General features: G+C 38.2%; 1 protein-coding gene across 5 annotated transcripts in view; it reads right to left on the reverse strand.

The window, feature by feature from the left end:
- Positions 1–1,051: 1,051 nt before the first annotated feature.
- The window catches only part of LOC149661326 (rho guanine nucleotide exchange factor 12-like), a 37,427-nt gene continuing 14,586 nt past the window's right edge, over positions 1,052–23,892 (reverse strand). For 4 of the 5 annotated variants that reach the window (XM_089842798.1, XM_089842800.1, XM_089842796.1 and 1 more), the window contains 13 exons: positions 8,625–8,758; positions 8,195–8,448; positions 7,658–8,128; positions 7,417–7,595; positions 7,097–7,343; positions 6,940–7,024; positions 6,751–6,879; positions 6,334–6,689; positions 6,076–6,249; positions 5,925–6,005; positions 5,192–5,307; positions 4,795–5,080; positions 1,052–4,223 (listed from right to left, as the gene is read on the reverse strand). In XM_089842798.1, coding sequence (XP_089698924.1) covers positions 3,736–4,223; positions 4,795–5,080; positions 5,192–5,307; positions 5,925–6,005; positions 6,076–6,249; positions 6,334–6,689; positions 6,751–6,879; positions 6,940–7,024; positions 7,097–7,343; positions 7,417–7,595; positions 7,658–8,128; positions 8,195–8,448; positions 8,625–8,758 — 3,000 coding nt within the window. In that variant the 3' untranslated portion in view covers positions 1,052–3,735. The remainder of the gene's footprint in view (positions 4,224–4,794; positions 5,081–5,191; positions 5,308–5,924; positions 6,006–6,075; positions 6,250–6,333; positions 6,690–6,750; positions 6,880–6,939; positions 7,025–7,096; positions 7,344–7,416; positions 7,596–7,657; positions 8,129–8,194; positions 8,449–8,624; positions 8,759–23,892) is intronic. The other variant, XM_089842797.1, reaches the window with a different exon arrangement.

A 23,892-nucleotide genomic window follows, 5' to 3' on the forward strand; every position in this document is an offset into this window, starting at 1 on the left:
ATCCAGATCTTTCGAGTATTGATCTAAAAAAAATCACTTAACTTCCTGACTCTAGAAGGTCCATGATCCGTGGCGGTTTTCTCCGCGCGCAAAGTTTATATATTTTTTTCTTTCACCAATTTTTAATTCTCTTTGAAGTCTTTTTAGTTGCTTTGAAAACGTAACTGGTCGAGTGGTGAGGGTAACGAAAAGAAATACTAAATGGCCCTGGCATTCAAAAGGTCACGTCTAAAGCGATATTAATGGAAAAAAGCTGGGATTCGCTTTCATCCTGACATCGTTACTCGTAACTCCGCGCCATGCAGGGAAGAAACAGGGATGGCTCGTGGCCATAAATCTTAGTAGACAGTACCACTAGCTTCGTCAGACTTTAGGACTTTTTAACTTCCGCGAATCCAAAAAGAATCCTTGACCAGTTAGTTTCCCAGTAATTTCCGACATCAAAGGACCTTTACAGCTAAGCCTCTTTAATTTTTCTTTAGCTTGCTCAAATCGTTAATTCGATTCCTCGAAGCTTTTAAGGCACTTAAGAATTTACAGTTAACTGACGTTTGAGGTATTTGTTCCGAATGTAAAACGCGCGCAAGACTAGGCCTAATATTGAAAAGATTAAAGTCAACTAAAACCATTTGCTGTCCGTATTGGGTGCAAGCATTGCCTACGTTAACGTAGGCAACGGTGCAGGAATTAGAATTGTCGAAACGTGTTTTACGTTTTCCAGCTTTTTCATTTTATAACCAAGGCTTAGCTAAGCTCGAGTTTAAACCTTCAGTTTATGGTAGATGCAGATTATCATTATGATACGAAACGTACCTGAGGATGATCTTTAAACTGTATTTTACTTAATTAGTTATAAACTTGTTGTATTAAAATAAGAAAATTATAATTACAACACTAAATTACAGTAAGAGCCACGTGCCACGTTGGCGCACATTTACGTATTTTTTTATTATTTGTTAGAAGCCTAAGCATAGCCCACCCGATCACGCAAGCAGCTTGGTAAGCTCCCGCTCCCGGAGCAGCCCCCCATACGTAATAAACCAATACAGAATCAATGAAAATTATACATTTATTGATGCCATTAAATTAAGAGAACAGTTGTTCACATATAAAATTTACTATAATATTTACACTGTATTTTTTTTTCTTCTTTTTCTTTTACTCTCTGATTTTCAAGATGTCAGAAGATGCCCAAGAAACTGTTCACGACATTCTGAAAAAGCGCATTTTTTTTCCAGTAATTTTTTGTCTCAAAATTTTAATTTATCCCTAATTAAGGATATATTTTAGTTTTTAATATTTAAAAAATGGTTATTAGATTATATTTCTTATTTTGAACTTTTTAATTACATAGCTTGGGTTGTTTTAAGATTGAGGGATGGGGAGGGGGAAAGATATTATGAGGAAATGTGCCCTTTTCATATATGATATATTTTTATTTAATTAGTTGTTAGTTAATTAATTAATTTAACTATTCTAATGCGCTTTTTCCTTACTCCTGAATCATTTTATTTTTAATTCAAATTTTTATTTTCTTCTCAAATTTACTTAATTTTTTTTTTAAAACTAAAAATCTTGTATCTACATAAACCTCGTATCATTTTTATTTTACGGGATATAAGGTTATTGATTATTTACTTTTATTTATAATAATAATAATAACCTGACGGAAAACAATTAAAAAAAAATTAATAAAAATTGAAATTACTTTTATTCCAATTTTTAATTATTTTTACCTTTTCGTTCGTTCATCTAGTTTGATAAATTTAATAAGTGAAATTTTCACCATTGCGCTTGTCAAAGTATTTTGTCTAATATACAAGTTCACAGACTATTTCTTTAAAGTTTTTTGAACAAAGATAGTGTAGTTTTTCGTATGAAGAAATTCCGTAGAACGATTTCAAAGTTTGTTTAAATTCCGATCGCGCGCTGCTAAAATTGACATTTTAAAAAATGTTTTGGATATATTTTTTTTTTATTAACATAAGGCCTCTAATAGTATTTGGGAGACCTTTTTTTATGTAAATATTTTCAGCACCAAATTGTCTAGCTCTGATTTAATTATTTTTCTAAATCCTTGGTTAGTCACGGTGATGTTATGTACAAATTCTTTTTTAAGTTGGTTAAAAAAATTATATATTTCGTATATCCGTTAACGAAACATTTCAAATATGGGGGGGGTCAAAGGTCAAAACTCTAAGCTTTTTAGTTACGTAGTCCCAGGGAAAATAAATAAAACCAAAAATTAATTAGTGAATTCTAACGTGAATTGTTAGAAATTAATTAATAGCGTTGTTATTTATCTTTTAATATTATTTACCCGTGGATATTAATCTTTACGTTGTGGGGTCGAGGTAGTTACAAGACGGCGGTGGACTGAGCATAAACCAGCGGTTTGAAATTTGAAGCTTCCATCCACTGTCGTCTGCAACGGTAGTCCTAAACCCTTTCAACGTGTCTGACAATTCTAGCTAATTAATTATTTCGCACCCAAATTAAGCTTTAGTGTAAAGATAGGAATTAAGTTTTAGTTATCACCATTATATGCATAAGTCTTTTTTTTTTTTTTTTTGGGAGTTGACCTAATTTATAAAGATACTTAATTTACGTTAAAATTAAATCTAATCAGTCTAATCTTTTTAAGTTAACTCAACGTATTTCAGTTTTTTTAATAGCGCCATATTAAAATTGCATAGAACCTGACCAAACAAAAATTTTCTTTGTCCAAAATTAACTGAAATATAATTTATCTGCAAAACGAAGTTAAGGGCGGATTATGAAGGGGGGTTGACTAATTATATTAACTAAAGAGTTAATTAATCTAATTAAGAATTAAGGGTTGATTAAAAATATGAATATACAAGTTTATGTAAGTTTTATGTCTATACTGGGCTCCCCATAACGTTTAAATAAATTGTATTTCACGAAGGAAAAAAAAAAGATATTAGAAATAATTAGAATTAATTAGAATAATAAGATCACAGTTAATATCTCTAATCGATGTTTTATCAATCCTAAACCGAATAATATGCAATAAGGTTTTAAAGAAAAGCTTTACTAAATTTTGAATTTCAGTTGAGAATATTAATGAAGCCAAATTTTGCCAACTCATTAAGCCTTGTAGCCTAATTTTGCTGACTCGCTAAGCCTTGTATCGTAATTTTGCCGACTCACTAAGCCTTGTATCGTAATTTTGCCGACTCACTAAGCCTTATATCGTAATTTTGATGACTCACTAAGCCTTGTATCGTAATTTTGCTGACTCACTAAGCCTTGTAGCCTAATTTCTCAAAAATATTGAGAAATAAGCCTTTGATAGCCAGGTCTGTCCTTTTCCCCACCGTTTGTTTAAATATTAAACCACTAACCACGATTTAAATAGAATTTCGATTAAATTTATTTTCGATAACATGCTAAATCAACTGGAAAAATTTTTTACCGGTACTAAAACGCGAATAATGGTATATAACCAATTACCGCAAGTAGAGTGAGAGAGAGAGAAAAAATAATCATTAATTTAATTAAAATTAAATTAAATTAATTTTACCCCGAATTAACATAACCTTAAGTTTAAGGTTAACTTTAAGGTTTTTTTTAAATTTCGTTAATTCTAAGTAGGCCTATTAAAAACACTTAAAAATTTTTTAATTTTTATAATTAAAAAAAAAAAAAAGAAAAGAAATTGACCTAGCCTTTTTCCGTTTCTAAAAAAAAAATGTTCAACTTACATCAATTTCAAAAATAAATGGGATCAACTAATTCGTTCCCTTTTTGCCGTTGTTTTTCGTCATTACAAGTTGTAGCCTCGACCGTGGTCACCGTTTCTTTGGCACCGACCGATTGTTTCTCTAATTCCTGAATCGTCTTTTCGTTTTCAATGTTTTTTAAACTATCTTCGATATTTTCGAGCTCGTTTTCGCCATCAGGGGACAAAGGGCTTTGATTAGTACTATCCAAATCGGTAACTGGTAGATTACTACAATCATCCTCGATAACTTTGTTAGTCGTCGAAGAAGAAGTGTTTTGCTGATGAGGAAACGATGTCGGAGCATCCACGAACATTTCTCCTCCTCCCTCTTCGCTAGTGACGGACGTCGTTAAAGTGACCGAAGAATCGTTATCTTTCAAAACGTTCGCGCAATCCGAAACGTAGTTTGTCGTAGAGACGTCTCCGCACAAACGACGATTCAATTCGGTAGATGACTCGTTTTCTATTAAGGTATCTGTCATACACATTGCAACAAGTAAGATAGCTGAAACTACAACTTAAACTCGGGTATGGTCTAAAAAGCTCCGTGACTGTCTACAACAATAAGTAGCTGTTGCACCTTAATAAGGTGTTATCAGAAGTATATAATACTTCTCTTCGAGAGAAGTGTACAAGCACAAAGTGGGGTAAGTGTAACGTCACTCTTCCCAACATCGGAACATTTAGAGCAAGGTTACTAAACCGAATCACATACACGATAAATAGTTCCCTCATCATTACTCTATTAGCGTTTAAATATTTGGCAAGACGCATGCGCTTGTGCATTTTGACCCACGTCAAGACAATCAAGGTTTGTGGGATGATTGCTGGGGATTTAGCGCCAAAAAACTATAGAATTCACCTTACGGTGCGATGCCCATTTGTAGTTTATTGAGCGGGAAAGCAAACTAAAAGGGGGAGCCTGGGAAGAATGACGTTACATAACTAAAGCATTAAGAGGATACAGAGTGTCATCCTTCTTCTATTATCCCCTTCTGGTGTTATCAATTTTCATAAGGCATTACGCGTCAACATAATGTACTTACCATTATCACTATTGTCAGTTGAAACCAAAGGATTCGTTAAAAGAGCAATATCATCGGCGGAAGCGTGATGCAAATCGCAAACGCCTTCGGACGTTGATGAAGCCACCGAAACGAAACTATTTGGGCGACTTTGCTGGGAAGCGCTGTGATTTCCGCTGCTACTAGGAGACCGGGACCGAACGGAGCAATGTCTGTGAGCTTCGTGCATCAAATGTATTTGCTCTCGAGAATTATAAAGTTCTTTCCGAAGTTGTTTTCGTTCTTCTTCTCTACTACTTACAATAACCTAAGGGGGGGGGGGTGCAAAGTAAAAGAACAGTGTTTTACACACACGGAAAGGAGCCAACTACTAATTGGTAAATGAAGAATGAAGAATATAAGGCACGAACGAACTTACCAGTAGTTGAGTTAAATATTTATTTAACGAGGCTGATATACTTCTGAGACTAGTAGTAGTGGAACCAACTAGTCTCCCGTATTTGCGACCTATTTTAGGAGATGGTGAATTGCGAACTGTGCAAAAAGAAATGAAAAATAATGACGGTAAAGGGAGGGTGAAGTAGAAAATCAAGTGATTTTTTTATCGATTCTTCTACTAATTATAAGACCAGTCTGCATAGTGAAACATTCAGGAAATACCAACTCCGAATGATTTTAAAATTCAAATTAGGTTCAGATTTTAAGGATAATTTTAAACAAGGACCTCCGACCAATCGCGTAACGCACTGCCTTCCATTTAACAAAATTCTCGTGGCACGCTCCATGTCTCGCGCCACAATTGTCACGTCGCGCGCCTAATTTTATCAAATCTCGTGATAAATTTCATTCAACATGGAGCGTGCCACGAGAATTTTGTTAATAAGAAGGCAGGACGTTACGCGATTGGTCGGAAGTCCTTCTTTAAAATTATCCTTAAAATCTGAACCCCTAATTTGAATTTTAAAATCATTCGGAATTGGTATTTCCTGGATGTTTCACTATGCAGACTGCTCTTATAATTAGTAGAAGAATCGATAAAAAATCACTTGATTTTCTACTTCACCCTCCCTTTAAATCACGCAGGGATTCGCGTAATCCGAATGAAGCGGTGTATTCCTGAAACATTTCAAAAGAACAAAGTAATAACTCACCATCATCCAAACTAGTTGCGCTAATCGCGTCTTCCTCCGTTACTCTTAGGCTTTCGTTTAGTAATTTCGTTAATCGATTGGCTGCAAAATCATCGCCATCATGAACAATTCAAATAAAACTTCAATAATAAACAACATTATTTTACATTACCTTGATTAATGGCTGAAAGAAGCAATTCCTGGACATCTTTCTCGCCATCACCTTCCTCCGCCATTTCTAAGATATGTCCAAATTCTTCCTTGGGAACCTGTAATATTTTCGCCACCAATTCCTCCTTTTCCGCTAACGCCGCTCTAATTTGCATATCTTTTCTTTTCAGTTGTTCTAAAAAACAATCAACAACGAGAGTTACCAACAAAAATCTTCATGCATGAAGCTCAGCAATCAATGACGCGCTGTCTCTCTTACCAACTGGGGTTAAAACTGGTTCCGCAGTTTGTAAAATGGCACTTGGCCTGACAACCACTTCATAGGGTTCGATCAAATGAGGTCCATCAGCTATCTTCAAGATCTCAACTCTCTGAACCATCCTTTGCTGACCATCGTCATTTTCGTCTAGCTTACTACCAGGAGAGGACGCGACGACGTTGTCGGGTTGAGTCGGTGGGGAAAGAGCCGCGTCCATTTGAGAAGGTTGCGAAGACGCGCTTTCGTCAGAAGTGGACTCTGGATTACCATCTTGAGGGGAAATATCAAAGTTTGGGCCCGCTTCTTGATTCTCCATTTGGTCGTTGGGCTCCAAATGAGGTTCAACCGGAGCGACGCTAATTTAAGAATAAAGTTAATTGAACACTTAAATTAAATTAAATTAAATTAATAACTTACTCGTTTTGCGACTCAGCTTCTTCATTATTTTCCTCCGTTGATTCTATTCGATCAGGAACAACTAAAGGTTCTTGAGTTCTTGGTTTAGTTTTGTACAGTTCGATCGCTTCTGTTATATGCCGGAGCCAACTAAAGTATAACACGGAAGTAATTAGGTTGAGAAATGTCCTTACCGTACTGAAACCTTACGTTTTTCTCTCTGACATGGACGCCGCGGCAAACTCGTACATGGCGTGCTGATCAGAAGTAGTTAGGAGAAAGAAGCCCTTTTTATCTGTTAATTAAACTCATAATTAGTTAAATTACAACAACTTCTCCAAGAATAATTGCTGAAATAGTAAAATACCTGTCGCGACGTTTCTAGTGAACAAATTCCTAACTCTCAAGATTGGACTGGTCAACATCTTCCCCTCCTCTTTGCTCGTCGTAATGTTGATATTTTGAAACTTTAATACGTATTTCTCGTCCTGTTTTAGCAGCAGAACCAAAATATCTTCGAGTAAAACCACGTGAACATCTATGGACTTTTGTTTGTTCAGTTTCCAAGTTAAGGGACCCTCGTAAACGAGTTTGTGGTTGTTGAAGTCCAAGTGCTTTAGTTAGGAAGAATCACGTCAATATGTACACTCACTACCACAAGACAGTCGGGAAGTATTGGGCACTTACCCTAAACGCGTGAGAGATGGGCGAATCTATTTTGACGAAGGAGCTCTTATCGAGATTCTTCTGAAGCTCGCTAAGCCTGTGAATGTTTTCCGCCTCTTTCACGGCTTGATTGACGTGAGCCAGAATTTGGCGACTACATTCCACCGCTTTTAAAAGATTCGTGTGCTCGTCGGAGTTAGCTACATTCGAAAACCATGTTAGGATTATTTTAAACTAGACTGTATTAGTTATATAGGCTTACGAGTTGTATATTTGGCAACATTTTCTAATAGTAGAGGATATTTTGTGAGTCTCTGAAAACCCGTAACAATGATATCTTTTAGTTGAAGCCGCCGACAAACGTTATTGGCTTCAGCTTCGCTTAAGAACACAGCGAGTTTTTGATCTTTCCGTTGTCTATTCTTTAAGTTTTCGAGAGCCATTGACTGATTCCTGCAGAAAGTGGCCGCCGCTTTCTTCAACATTTCACCGGAATGGCCATCAAGCATTTGTAGCATAACTTCGCCGATATTGCCTATAATAGTGTCCTCCTTCCGCAAGCATTTCATCTTTTGATGAAATCCATCGTGAATTTCCAACATTTCTTCCACATTGGGAAAAAGTAATTGTAGCTGATCGGCAGGCAGTAACTGTTCGTGTAACATTGGTCGAAAAAACACCCTGTCTAACACCTTCAAGTTACGAACGTGTGTTCTTTCCGTATGGAATAATTCTAAAGATAACCAAAAAGTTATGTTAATCACGCGCGCGAGATTCGAGATTACATGACTCGTAATACCATTGATGACGTCTTGTCGCTTCTTTTCTTTGGGTTTCATCATTTTAAGAAAGTCCCAGTCGACGCTTTCCTGCCAGTTAGGCGGGTCAGCTTCCGCTTCCATATCGGAATCATCATAAGGATGGTTAAGTGAAGATGTGTTGGACGAAGGACCAAGAGTCAGGGTGGTAGCGTTGCTATTAACGCTATCGGTGGTCGTAGCGCTGGAGTTTGTCCGGTGGACCATCTCCTGCGAATTGCTAGGACTGTCGAGGCTAAAATTACGAATTGAAGCCAATTAACAGACTAAACTGACAAAATTGCTTCAAAGCAGTTTTCAATCATTTTCTATCTACGCAGTCTACAAATATACACTGCTTTCAAAATTCAAACGTTATAGAAGGAATTAAAATGCGTTAAATATTGTGTTGAATAAAAAACCTGAACGCACCCAACATACCTGGCTGACAGGCTAGAGTTTGATGAGCTTCCGGAGTTATTTAAATTAGACTCGACCTCCACATCACTCTTGGACCTAGGGATATTCGGATCACTCCGTTTTCGAAAAGAAGGCTTGCTATCTCTCTGTAACAATAAGAGTGGAATTGTTTTAGTACTTGGATCGCGTCTATTTACAGAGTAAAATCGTCGGTCAATTTTGAATATTTCTTTCAGGGTCAAATTTTTCTTTAAAGGTCATCCATCATAAATCAAAAACCCGAGAGTTATCGTTCAAACAAAGCGAAAGGCACGTAACGGCGCTCAAATTACCCCAAAGATCTGAAGTACCAAAATATAGTACATTTTCCTTTTGGAACCAACTTGACTGGTAAAACTACACTTCTAATGTACACAGTACAGCAAATGTGCCGGCTAACAACTCACGAGTGTTTGCTATTCCATTACATCACCCACGGATATATAAAAAAAGGTTTTTGAAGCTCACGTTCTAAAAGTGCATCGAGATTCAAATAAGAACGCTCCAATAAGTTCTAAATTAGATTAACTATCAATTAACCACTTAGCTGGACCCAAAAATAAAACAACAGAATTAAAGCGAGGTACGAAACGCCCTTTCTTGCTCTTCAATTAACAGTCTAGCTTAATTTGGCCAGAAATGAAATTACGCAGTTTCACGTTTTCATTCGATATGGAAGCAAATACGTGAATACGTTAAATACAACCAAGAATCTTTAACTATTAATATATTGAGCCTTAACATCATTTATTCCGAATGGATAAACGATTAATTTTCTAAATTACGCCCTAAGTGCAATTCACAAAAGTTACACGTACTACTTGATTCCCAGCCTATGACGCGTTTGACATTCATGAAGTTAACCGAATTTATTCAGTCAAGCGATAGGAGTGGAGTCGGTAAATTAAAGGTAACCATTAGCGAGGCCACTCAATCTTAGTGGTTTGGACGCTAATGACTCCATCATTTTTGCAATAACTAGCTAGAGCTCGGAGCCTCCTCGGCCTCCGTTTTGGCTTATCGCGTTGGCTGCATGGAAATTGGCGCTAATTATATTTTTTCCCCTTTCAGAGTTGGCACTAAGCATCGCGGTTATTAACTAAAGACGAGCTACCCTGATCCAGAGCACTCGAGAGAGCGAGTACGTAACAGAATTAAAATAATTTCTACAATCGAATTAGCTCGGAACTTAACGAACAATGACTGATGATCTAGATTATTTGACAAGGGATAATTCTGGAGCTTAATCACCAACCTACAGTTTTCCGTAAAAAGTTTAAACACAGGTTGTTATTAATTGCGTTTGTAGAAGTTCTGGATAATCTCACCCAATTGGTAACCTACTTTCAACAGTCGATGGAGATGATGGTTAAAACGTAAGTTCGGTATAAGTGTTCAGTTTATTTTCTAACGTAACGGTACCAGCAGTTTACACAACACGGTTGCAGAATGGACAAAATTCCGCTTTACCCCAAACAACTACGTTACAAAGGCTTTGAGGGAAAACAAAAATAGACTCTCCTCTTCTAGAGAAAAATCACTCACGGAGGCCCAAGAGCATCTCTTTTTCCGAGAACCTAAGCCTGTCAGACATCCTACGACAATTACTCGCAAATAATTAGGAGCTGGTATTCCATATTTGTCCAATGAACATTGCAGAAACAACAAGGGTGGGTATGCTTGGAATATACTAAAATTGCAATATTTTTTTGTTGCTTCCAAGCCACTTATAAACTATAATATTACATCAAAGCGACATGGTGGCGACAGCCTTTAGGAAAGAGGAGGAAATTCCCAGTAAAACAGTGTCTCCCTTAATGTGAAATATTTTATTGATAAAGGCAGATGTGCTAAGAAACAGTTCGAAATATCCATCAAATAGGCCTATTAAATTGTAACTAATGGAAACGTATTAAATAACCTAAAATTGTCTAATAATTTCGGTGTTAATTTCGTTCTACGGAAGTTTGTTTTTTCAAGGGGGGAACCCTTATTTCCCGTTGTATTTACGTGAAAACGTAGGAGCTAATACGAGCCCTAATCAATCTTGTCTTTGGTTCGTTTTTGGCGCTAAAAAAAAAGGCGCCAAACGAGTCGTAGAATGACTTCCAGATTTCTCGGAGATTAGGTATTTTCTCGGGCGCCAAAACCAACGTTAAAGATTCCAAAAATAGGAGACTTAACGCAACAACAACACAGACTCGTCACAGATCGATAAGATGGATAAAGTAATGGGAAGAATCCGCAAAGAGCAAGATCAATAAAAGAAAGCCGGGATGAAAGTTAATCGAGAAATTCTCACGGACCCAGCAGCAGTAGTTCGAACTCTAAACCTAGGCAGAACCCCCTGCCTAAACATATGGCTGTACAAATCATGGTTTTCTTAGAAAGGGGAGAGATGGGAAACATTTCCAAAATCTGTAGCGCATTTTTCAAAATAGTTGGATGAGCAAGAATAACCAACCGTAAATGTCAAAGGATTCTACCGCCATTTTTATAACCTGAATCCATAATTCCACAAAAGAGCTTAAGCTTACGTTTTCACGTTTAAATTCCGGGCCATCTTGGAAAATGGCGACTCAATAGTAATCACATAACTACAGCTTAATTAACTTCAGTTACAAAGTACATAAACGTTCGAATGATATCACGGTGTATAGAAACGTATCGGGGTTGTTTTTTTCTTTCTCAGGCAATAAGATGATCAACATTTTCAAGACCGTCGCCAAGTTTTTTAGCGCGTGTCGACACTCTTGTCTGGGGGTTAAATATTATTAAGGGTGCTTCGCTCGCTACCAGAGTCGTAAAACTAAAAGCATAAACCTTGGCATAAACGTATGTAGTTATGAGGAAATCTTTCAACGTCAAGGAGCGTGTGTTTAGCTTACGATAGCGTCGTAGTCGGCAATGAAAATACATAAAACGGGCCCGGCTAAAATTAAACTTTTAAAACTAGTCGTGACTTAATCGCCTCGCTTCTAAAACAACCCTTTAAACCCTCTCCCAGGGGAAGTTTCCACAGAATAAGAAACCCTGAAACGTAAATTAACTACATACTAAGCCTATAAACTGAAATAAAACAACTGGTAAGAAGTTATTGCGAAATAGGCCACGTAATTCTGATGTCTAAGACACCCTTCAGTTGTTAAATATCTTTTTGTCTAGTATCACTTAAACTTTCCTCACTCCCTGTAAAGTTTAAGGTTACTTCTGACTCACGTTAAGATATCTTAGTACGTACTATAAAAGTTTTGATCTGAATAAAATGACACACTAATATTCGGAAAAAGAAATATTTAAAGTTAGAAGAAATCAAATAGAATTCAATTCAATTCAATAAAACTTAGTGAATTGTAAATAAGGGTATTTCGCTATATGATCTATCCAATATCTGTCTCCTCTATCTGGTTAAACCTTCTTCCTTAGCGTTCAGATTACTTTGGACTCCTTTAGATTTGACAAACAATCCTTTTAAGTTTGGGGTCCATTAGATATAATTCGAGCCCATTACGCTTATAATTCTATAGTCCTTGGGCTAAGCTTTCTAATTTTTCATCCGTAGGTAGTCTAGAACTCAAGTATAGTTAAGAGTCTAAAAATTTTAGAGTAATTTACTAGACAAAAATTTAACATATATTATTGAAAAATGTATAAGCCAAAAATTCACATGGAAAGGTGTGTTAGAAACTTATACTTGGGCAAATGGTGCGCGTCGCAACGCATCTTCGTAAAACTTTGGGAACCACCGCTCCGCTATAACGGTGTAAGTGGAACCCATTCATACATAGGAAGCAATTTGACACTTGGCTTTAGTCCAGTAATTTGGTTCGTCGAGGGTTAGCAATAGCACACACGCGGCATTCTTTTGAGAAAGGTTTAAACCTAAAGCTCTTACTTCCAATTGGAAGGGGGGGGGGGGTTCTACGTCATCAACCCACAAATTTGACTTGGTAAACCACCCCCCACCCTACAACATTTCCATTAATGGCACTTCCCCATATATAAACTTTTTTTTCAATTGAGATTATATCATATCATCTCTTATTTCGCGTCATCAACTTCTGTAAACAAAGACATCCCTTTATGTCACCAAGGGCTATTTCGAGATTTATTGATTAGAAAAGACTAAAACATAAGAAGTCGAGGAGAATTCGTTCGAGATATGGGCCTGTCTGTTTTCGCTCTTATCATCTACATTAAATCATGCAGTAGGTAGTAAGTAAGTAGAACTGTACCAAGTTTCAAAAAAAAGGTTCTAGGAGTTTTCTATGGTAACGGTACGGTGTGCAAGTCTAAGTAAGATCTTGGCAGAATTCGAAAAGCTAACCATGAATTTTTTTGCCGAACGTTGAGAAACACGTACACTGACTGGCTCAGTGGCTCTTGACACCAAGAGTTAATTTAAAGTGAAGTTGAAACACAACAATATTCTTCTAATATTTAACAGGTTGTCAAGCTACCCTAGCTTTACTTGATTAGGAAAGTACTTTGTGAATGCAGGCAGGGAGAAATGAGGTAATGATGATGGGCGACCAGCGGCACTGAAACTCTCCAGTGTACCTAGCGCACTCCCCTATCCCTCGGCAGGGCTTGTTAAGTGCTGCCGCGTAGCGTCATAGTATTTGTATCAAAACTAGCTTCTATTTTTATGACAGAGGGGGCGTCCTTTACGCTGAGGATGCTGGGAGCCTGGGAGGACTTTGGTGCTGTAGGTGAGGTACAGAGGCAACGTTATAGGTATGGGGGTTTTCACCACTCCATCCCTCTCTCCTTCAAGATGAATGCAGCCTTTCTTTCACCTTCCCTTTATCATCTTTCCCAGGCCATAATCACGTTTTCTGACGTCTGTCAAATTTTCTAAACTAGTATTTAGTATTTTTTCTTTTACTAAAATATAATTTTATATTTCCACCCACGAGATTGGGACGGTATCGAATTTTTCAAGAAATCCTTTTCATGTATATAGACTTTGGGTTTGAGTACTGAATGCGGGCGAGAGTCTATAATGGTCTGATCTTTAAGAGCGGAGTTGGGTCAGTGAGCCTAAATTTATATATACGCAACGCCCACAGTTGCTTAAATATTGGAAAAACTAAAATAATTCGAGGACATTTTGCCCTCAAAAACAATCAATACCCGCGGGATTAAGAACAAACAAACACACACGGCCTACTTCGAATCTTTACAGCTCGTTAATGAATGGTTTACACCCCCATATACGGTTAGTGGTTAGCGGCCGTCACGCGGAAATTTCGTTTAAACATTCCATTAGTCTCACCGGTAAAACATTTAAGTGGGTGTCTTTGAAAAGATTTTTAAGAAAATATTTCTAAGAAATATCGCAACGATTCAAATACAAGTTTTTTCCGTAGGCAAGCTAGGTGTAAAATTACATTGGAAATTCTTAAAAGCTATGACTACCTTCCATGGCAATTCATTCCAAATAAATTTAAAATTCACCAACCACAATTAGAGTTATCTTAAAATGTACACCAGGTTTATCTGGACCGACGGCAAGTTTCTGGTGTCGTGCAGTGTTTGACTTCTAACGGAAGTTTGACTTCTAACTCTAAAGTACTGCCAGCGCCTACAGTACAATTTAACATGATTGATAGAAGTCATCATTTCAATGTTTCCCGATGTTTACAGGGGATAAGTATCCAAATTAACGATAATAAAATGTTTTACCCGATGATTTACTAAGTGTACTCTTCAATATAACCAAAAGGGTGATCGAGAGTTCAAAACATAATATTAAATTATTTTCATAGCAAAACCGGAACACTTCCGGTTTAGGGATGGGTGTGTGTGAGCCGCGGAAGTTGTTAAGGAGTCATAAAAGCGAAAGCGGTCAAAATAAAAGTGTGGAGAGCAGATGGTAAACGTCAACAGAAGAAAAACCAGTAAAAATAGGCGAGTGCGCAGATGCCCGAACTAAGTCCAGTTCGGACCATACATTTTACTCGCAAATAATGGACTAAGAACTAATATAAAAACAGGGGATGATAGCTGACTGACCTTCGAGAGTGATCCAATTCGATTTGTCTTTACCATGATGGTATTCTCTAGTAAATTAATCCATGCATCGCAACAAAAGTCTCACATTATGTTGCCAACAATTTGGTGTTTAAAATATCCATCGCTTCAAGGTACAACATACTAAAATTAATTTGTTACGCTACATTTTGGTAAAGAAAAACGGTCGATATTGTAACCCGTACCTAATAATACACGGCGTAATAACTATGACAAAAAAGGGCCAATATATCACGTGACCTTAGCACCTAACCACGTGATGAAACGGTGCTAATACGCAAAATAGGTTACGACAAAAACCGCGAAATCTCGCGCGGGCACTGGGGAACGACCGAACAAACGAAAAAAATATATTAAACTTGAGATTGCCGGAGCCGAAGAAACGCGCTCAAAAAACCCTCCGCTAGAACTAGAAGCATTTGATGAAAATAAAGAACCTATACCATTTTGGGGTCATACGCTTCGTTTTCATTAAAAATGTCGGTATACCGTGAGCGCCAGAACGTTTCGGCACCCCAGGCAGTAAACGAGTTTTTCCAATTCTACTTATACGTAATACCTGGTAATATCTTTCGCTATTAAAAAAGGCGCCCCTTAATACATTCAGTTTACACCTGCGCCGTTTTCACTTCGATGTATATATTTCTCCAGCTCTGTCTCTCTCTCTCTCTCAGAGAAAGATTTTGGATTGAGAATTTGGGAAATTGAATTTGATTACATTCGCCCAAAAGCTCTTTTAAAATTAAAAATGTATCTCGGTAAGGGGTTGATTATATAATTTACGCTTGGGTTACGCAATTTTCGCCTGACTTATTTATCCTAAATGAAACCAAACATTAATGTTTGCTGTAAACAACTTAACGTTCTCGAGTATAGACAACAACAACAAAGAAGAAAATTACGACATCTGATAATAAGTTATCAGTTAATAGAATGACAAATTTGAGGCCTAATAATTAATTTCGTTAAAAATTATCGTTTTTGTCGCTAAAAACTAAACATTCTTCTTTTTCGGTTCGATGTCCTCTTCCCCATATCCCAAAAATTCTTTCGCCTCCGGTAAAAACACGAAAAAGTCTCGTTTTCGTTAAAAAAATTCCGAAATCTTCTTAACGAATTCCATATTGAAGGTCGCGCCATCAACAACTCCCTAATATCATTCCAGCGTAGATGATCCATAACAGCTCATTGTTTATGGACCGCTTTTAGGTTTAAGAGTTCCCAAAGTTCCCCTGATTCATTAATGAAGACCGCGAGGTTTCTTGGTGAAGATACTCCGTTTTTTACAGGGTTATTTAAAGGGCCAGACCAGGTTTTGGGGGTTTTCTGGTTCGGAAGCAAGTAAGTAAGGTTTAAGAGGTCCTAATGGTGCGGAGACATGAGGCTTACGGCCTTACTGGGGACGGAAGAAAACCTTCAAAACCCAATACTTCCATACCAACTTAAACTTTCATTCTATCAGTTCTCCTGATAAGGAAGAGTTAAGATTGGCAAGAAAGACCGTGAGGTTTCATGAAGATACTTTATTTTTTACAGGGTTTTTTAAAGAGTCAGGTTTGGGGGTTTTCTGGTTCGGAACCAAGTAAGGTTTAAGAGGTCCTAATTCCTAATGGTGCGGAGACACTATGAGGTTTACGGTTTTACTGCATGGGGACGAAAGAAAACCTTCAAACTCCAATACTTCCACACCAAATAGAACCCTAACTTTCGTTCTTTCAGTTCTTCTGATAAGGAAGAGTTAAGATTGGCACGGAAGACCGTGAGGTTTCATGAAGATACTTTGATTTCTACAGGGTTATTTAAAGGTCCACGTTTGAGCAGAGGCTTTCTGGTTCGGAAACCCCTTAGGTTTAAGTAGTCCTCATGGTGAGCAAACACTGACGTTTGGGGAAATACTGGGACGGAAGTAAACCTTCAAAACCCAACCAATACTTCCACCCCAAATAGTACCCATTAACTTTCGTCTTCTCTACCAGGAGCACCACATTTCCCGTTGTCACTGTTACCAATTATAAATCATTGGCGAACACGAAAAAACCCTTCACTTTTAAACGATTAAAATACCTCGAAATAAAAATAAAAGAACATCGTTTTATAAATTAATGGTTTCGACATTGTAAATACAACGTACACGTGATTAGCTTCGTCATCCCCGAATCTCCATTCCCAAATTCTCCACTCGTAATCAACCAAGCGTAGATAACGAGGGTGGACATTAAAGGTGATCAAAGGGCACAAAGCGACTATAAAGTACCCAACATAAATTTCATTCTCAAAATACACCATGAACAAGGCCCGCGATTAGGAGATTCCTTCGAGAGTCCCGAGGCCTGAAAGCCTAACTTAAAGAGTATGGCAAACTGAAGCATGAACGGCATGGAATGGATCGATTCAATTTTACAAGGTTTATCCGTGAAAGATAGGCAGTGAGGGGGAAAAGGAAGAGATGATGGCATTGAAAAGAGAAGAGGGCCATTAACCGTGAAAGAATTGGGGGTTTTCGTTTTTGACAGGGACGGGCGTTGCCTTTATCGGACCAGCGACCAAAAAAGAAACAGATCAATTTCATCGATCTTTATATAAAGATAAAAGAAGAATCGGTGGGTAAAGGTTAAGGTACAACCAAAGTAAGGTCACGTCCTGGTTCAATTATTAAAAAGGACTAATAATCATAATCGTTATTCGTTCTTATTAAGTAATGATCGGTGGTTATATAACCACAAAAACTGAAGAATTTTTTGGGTAAGCTACTGAATTCTATTTACTGGTGTACATACAACACGAAGTTGAAGGTTACGTTACTCGTGTCAACTGTCTAACCGAAGGTCTAACACGGGTCACGGAAGTCAATTTAGTAGGTGAAATGATGGGGAATTAACACGCGAACACGAAGATGACTTCGAAACCCATCATCGTTACTTTTTGTTAGTATGGCAATACCAGACAGCTTGTATTTTCCAAAAAACCTTCTCATTTTCTTTTTTTTTCTTCTCCGCACATGGCTTTAATGGTTGTGGGTGCCGAGGAGAGAGTAGACATTGAAAGAGGCAATGGCGTTGACAGAATTATAAGATGATTACTTCTAAGTGAAGGCGATAAATTGAGGCAACAGAAAGGAAAACGAAACGCGAGATATAAACAAGATCATCCGGACAGTATAGAAAAGTTCACACAAACGGCGATATCTTGATACGAACATTGGTGCTACCCTAAATTAACTTTTTTACAAGTCCAGCGTTTGGAAGAGTGGCCTGGGTTAGCGCGAAAGTACTCGACGTAAGCAAATGAATGATGTCTTTTGAGTATTAGCAGAAGGGGATAATAGAATAAGGATGACACACTGTATCCTCTTAATATTTTAGTTACGTAACATGATTCTTCCAAGGCTCACCATCTATAGGAATAGCATTACACCCAACTTTCGAGGCTCATAACTCTGGTTCTACTAGAGATACGGGGGTGCCCTTTGAGTACCTTATAGTCCAATTTACCCCCCATCCAACCATACTAAAGACTTAGGGTTACGACAAACAGGGGTCGAGTAACTAAGCAAAATGTTCAAAAACATGGCCCGCCATAGGAATATCATTACACCCAACTTTGGAGGCTCATAACTTTGGTTCTACTAAAGATAAGGAGGTGCCCTTTGAGTATGTTATAGTCCTACTTGCCCCCCATCCAACCATACTTAAAACGTAGGGCTACGACAAACAGAGGCCGAGTAATTAAGCAAAATGTTCAAAAACATCCCCTCCATAGGAATAGCATTACACAAAACTTTGGAGGCTCATGTTACAATTACCCCGATTGTGAGATACTTCTGATATTAGGAATTCTCCGTATTTCCCTTGGTACTTTCAAATCAAATTGATTTACCGAAGTCTTTAAAATTAGACAGAATCTGAAAAGATGTCATCCTCCAAGTATAAAACTACTACAAACGGTCCTAACACAGTATCTCCCCGGGTTTGTTTTTTTTCTCTGCAACGGGTCTAAAATGAGATTATGGCAGAAGTAGCGAATGAAATATGATGTCGGCGAGGAGCACCCTATTCCTATTATAACTGGCAGCTCTGTAAAATTACCAGCACGTTTCCGCCAACCCCATACGCCCCCGCTCGCGCCAGAGAGAGAGAGAGAGAGAGAGGGAAGAACAAAACCAAGGATGAGAGTGACTCGATAGAGAGCGAAGAAAAATGGTGTAGGAAACCCTGAACGTAGAAGCTAAAAACCCTCACATTCAATGTCACCTAAAAGTACCAGAAGAGAAATAGAAAAGTCGCCTAGCCTCTGGTAACGGTCTTAACTGAAAATGATAGCGATTATAGCCGCCCATAAAAGCTCGGGAAGTTATAACGAAAAAGAACAAGCACGGTCTACGCAAGAAGATTGCTGAATGCCGAGGCTTAGGAGCAGCATAGTCCTATAGGACCTAGATCTGGGGGTGAAGGGTGCTTTAAAGGGTTACCCTCACACCAAATCACATTTCTTATTTAAAACCTTGTATGTTCAGTTTTAACTTGAGTGATGGTGCTTGCTTAATTCTATGGCTATAAAAGACAGCAGTATCGATTTTAAAAAAACAAACCGTTTTTCAATTTCCGTGACTGTATTCCTTTAAGGAGGAAAAGATAAGAAATTCTAAGGATGAACGGGACAAAGTCACGCAATCATCGGCCTTGAGAAATGACGCTTTCGTGTCTTCTTTGGTTTGACAATCGGAAAACAACCTCATTTTTCAGTTCGTGTTAAGCTTTTCCATTTTATCGGGGAATGAGTTTGTTTTACCGGGGTTTTGAAAGGAAATATTTATGAAGGAGAAAATATACTTAACAGATGCGAAATTTCGGTAAATAGTTAAGGTGAAATCTAGCTGTATTAATACTGTTCCCAATAAACATAATATTTTTTAGTAAACAGTAAGGTTTTTACATTTCACATCGTCCTATTGCCACTCTATGTTTACTAGCAAACCCATGTAAAACGCAACATAGCAGGACACACGATGAAGAGCAACATCTTGTCCTTGATGGAAGTTACCAAGAAGCGATATCTAGTTTACTAGGGAGAAGATATAAATTCGCCACATTTCTAGATTTATCTCCAGTCCAAACGTAGATCCGGAGTTAATCCCCGCCTCTAAATTACAACCAGCATCTCATTGGTTTTTGAAAACTCACGTCAGCGCAACGCGAATGACGAAAATTACGTATTTTCCGACTGAGGAGAGGCGAAATATCCAGGCCTCCTTTTACGCCCCCCCCCGGTATTTTGAAAGGGGGACTGGAACTATGGCTCGCGAATACTTAGGCATCTTATACCTTCTCCCTAGTGAACTAGATATCGCTTCTTGATGGAACCATGTCATGAATCCGTGTGAGGATTGTAAGGTGGTGGTGGTTCAAAGACTGAAAAAGACCGCTGTTTCGGTGATATACCCTACAGAGCTTTCCAAAATGGTCTATAAGGCATCGCCGCACGTAAGGATGAATCGCGAAACGTAAGATCTAATGGAAACCGAAGTTGGTTATTCGCACGTCCTCAAGTCTTACGTGTGCTCTTGAAAGGAAAGAATATTTTCTATGGAAGTCCTCGAAACTACCTTTTGTATTTACATCAACGTCATCTCCTTACATTGAACCATTCATTGTTGGTCTGTATGAGTCGAGAGGTGTTCTTACGTAACGGTAAGAATACACGATTTCATTTCAACGACAAAAACGGTTGTTGGTTTGTATTATTCCTTGGGACACTCTGAATAGATAACTCAAATAAGACCTATTTCTAAAATAGATCAGTTCTCTTTAGGCTTTTTAGTAGGCATGGTTTTCACGTGTCGGACACGGACTCAAGGCCACTTGGACACTATATAGAGTACATAGACAGTTTCGTTTGCTTGATCAAAAGAAGGATCCTTTCTTCAAAAGAGTGGGTGTAACATTACACCCAGGGTCACGTTTACTTTGGAATGGATGACAGTGAGTAAAGGCGGATGCCCACTGAGGTCGCTCGAAATTTCGCGTTCGCTTAAAACGCGTTAACGCGGATGTATTTCAAACGTTTCACGCGAAAACCATTCACACCGGAATTTTGCTTCCCGCTGGAGTCGCGTGAAAAAAGTGTAATTTTAGTTTTGAATGAAAAAAAAGAACAAGAAAAACTAATGGTCAAAATGGGTTCGAGAAATTTTTCTCAAAAGAAAGCAACAAGGGGACCTTCATAATTTGTTAGTGGATCTCGAAATTTCCGATCACAGGGGTAGATTTTGCAAAGGCTTAAGCCGAGAAGGTCATCGTATTCAATGGCTCATAATGATCAAGCCCGAATGTTGATAGAAAATTTTTGTACTAATAATTTAACAGTAATTAGTTCAATACAACTCTACCCAAAGACTTTAAGTAAATAATATTCACTCACTATCCGTATTCATTGCCAAAGCAATGGATCGCCATGAATTCCGATGCACTTCTCTTTTGCGGTGATTTTGATGTTTAAAATTATCAATTCTTAAATTAATTTTACGTTAAAATCCATTTTAATCCGAAATCAGGTATCAACGAAGGCTACTGAGTGATTTGTCAGTTTTAACAGACCGAAAAACGCGGAAAAACGCAACTTTCACAAATTATTCCACGCCATCTGTCGCTTATATTTTCGCGCGCGAACTTACGAAAATAGGAAGCTGCTCAAATTTCGCAAGTCGTCGCATGAACGCGTAGAAATTCTCGCGCGACAACTCTCCACCGATTTGCGCATGCGCACGCGCGAAATTTTCGCGTGAAACTTACACGCGACGCCAGTGGGCATCCGCCTTAAAGCAAACCAAGGTTAACTTATTAATTGCTAGCCTAGACAACGTCTCTCGATATTACGTGGCAGACAAAAACAGTATCGTCTAAACCTTAAAAACGTCTTAATTTCAAGGAGAATAGGTCACGGAATAAGATCAGGAAGTTGCGTAGTAAAGATACAGTTTTAACTAACGCCATAAAGTATATTGTTAAAAGGATTGGAGAGATAAATATAAATCCAAACATTTCGTGCGGAGAAAGCTTTTAAGATAAAATGAGATTATCTTAACAAAAATAAAACGAATAAATAATTAAGGACATGTCGATAAATTTTGAAGGCATATACTTCCGCAACTTGTAGTTGTTGTAACCCCTATTATTTTGTATTGGGGTATTCTCCATCGCGCCAAGAAGCGAGACCAGACGGAGCCCGGGTTCACTACATGGGGAGGGAGGCTAACCGACTCGCACTGCCTCTGGTGGGGCTTCTTGGCGAGAAGAAAAATACCCAATGGCGATGGCGACCTCGCCCCTGCGTGTTAGTTTCTCTGTATGTAATTCCGAATCGGTCTAAGAGTAGATTTTATCCGCCCGCCCCAATTGTATGGAGTAATAACACAGGAGTGGTTTTTTTTAGTTGAAGCAATCCCTTCAGAGCATACGAACTCAAACGTAACAAAATTCCCTGAGTTTTCCAGGTTTGTATGAACCCTGTTATAAAACTGACACTTCTCAAGCTACCCTGATTAAAATATACATTAAAAATTAAAACCCCTAGCTGCAAATAAAAAACTTCAACCTCCCTTTAATAAAATATTTAACGATTTTTAAAACGTTACAAAGGAGAAAGCGGTTTAAAAACTAGGTATTAAAAGGAGAAAGGGGAGGGTTCGAAAGGAACTCGTAGTAGAGGCTTGTTGTGTTACTGTTTCAACCTCCTTGACACGATTTTTACGATTTCACAAGCGTGTTGAAAGAAATATTTAATTTCGATAATGAAAACGAGGAAAAAAAATCTCCATCGGATAAAAAACAAATGCTTTAAATGTTCAGATTTTTTCTCTCGACACTAGGCTTAGCTCGCTTCAATGTTATTACAAGTAGAAGTATAGCAAAGCTACCAGTGCCACTGTGTTAGTTAGAAGTTTATTTTGGGTGATAAAAGCGCTAGGGAGATAAGACGAAACTCAAAAGCTTGCACAAAGAAGCGATATCTAGTTTACTAGGAAGAAAGTATAAATTCGCCACATTTATAATCTAGCTTTATCTCCAATCCAAACGTATAGTAGGTCCGGAGTTAATCCCCGCCGCCTCTAAATTACAACAGGCCAGCATTTCATTGGTTCTTGAAAACTCACGTCAGCGTGGCGACGCGAATGACGAAAATTACAGTCATATTTTCCGACTGAGGAGAGTGTAGCGAAATTAGCCCGGCCTCATTTTACGTCCCCTCTTGTATTTTGAAAGGGGGACTGGGACTATGGCGCGCGAATACATAAGCATCTTATACCTTCTCCCTAGTAAACTAGATATCGCTACTTGCTAGCACTTAATGAAGTCAACGTCGAGCCTTTGACGCTTAATTGTGTTGTAACAGGGATAGATAGACTTTTTTAAGACGGAATGGGTAACAGGGTTATTCGGGTGCGCGTCCTAGTCCACGACCCCCTTACCCGTGACGGAGGGGTATGAAAGAAGAGGCGGGTCTTATTTTCGTTATGGCTTTGTATGTATATCCGGGTCAAGTAAACGTCGTCTGCCCGTCGTCTGCCCATTCGTCTGCCAAGTTGGAATGGGCTCGGATTGTAATTTTTGAAATAACATTGTTTAAAAATGGAAGTTACACAAGACATAGGGCTTGCAACTGATAAAAAAACGGGGAAGACCCAAGAAAATTAAAAGTGAGTTAGAATTGAGTAAAAGTCTTCATAGATATTACAGCACGAACAGGTTTTAACCAAACACTAAGCTCACAAAACTCCTGACCATTCACTAAGCCTTGGTTGACTTCATCAAATTCGTTTACAAAATCATGAGGATAGTAGAAATGATTGGCTTAAGAAAGAATTAGCGAACACTTTTCACCTTTACAGATGTACTCCAAATCCAAAACACCGGCGCCAAATTCACTAACAACCTTCTTAATTGCTATTAAAAACAATTCCCGAATAATTGCCTGGACCCTCGCATTTAGACGGCTCCATTTTGAACCCCTGTGAAGACGCTTATCTGTACAACCATAGCCCACTCGATCCGCGCTCTATAGCTATAGCGCGAGCAGCTTGCGTCGTGACGCGCGTGATCGAGTGGGCTATGGTACAACGCAAGAGGGGTCGTAGTCATAGCGACAGAGTTAAACAGGAATTACGTATTTTTGGCCCTCCTTGTCAGCAACGTCACCAATACGTAGTTTT

The sequence above is a fragment of the Phalangium opilio genome, unplaced genomic scaffold, assembly GCF_054372755.1.
Source record: "Phalangium opilio isolate 3A_F unplaced genomic scaffold, DU_Popi_V2 ptg000070l_1, whole genome shotgun sequence".
NCBI classification, from domain to species: domain Eukaryota; kingdom Metazoa; phylum Arthropoda; class Arachnida; order Opiliones; family Phalangiidae; genus Phalangium; species Phalangium opilio.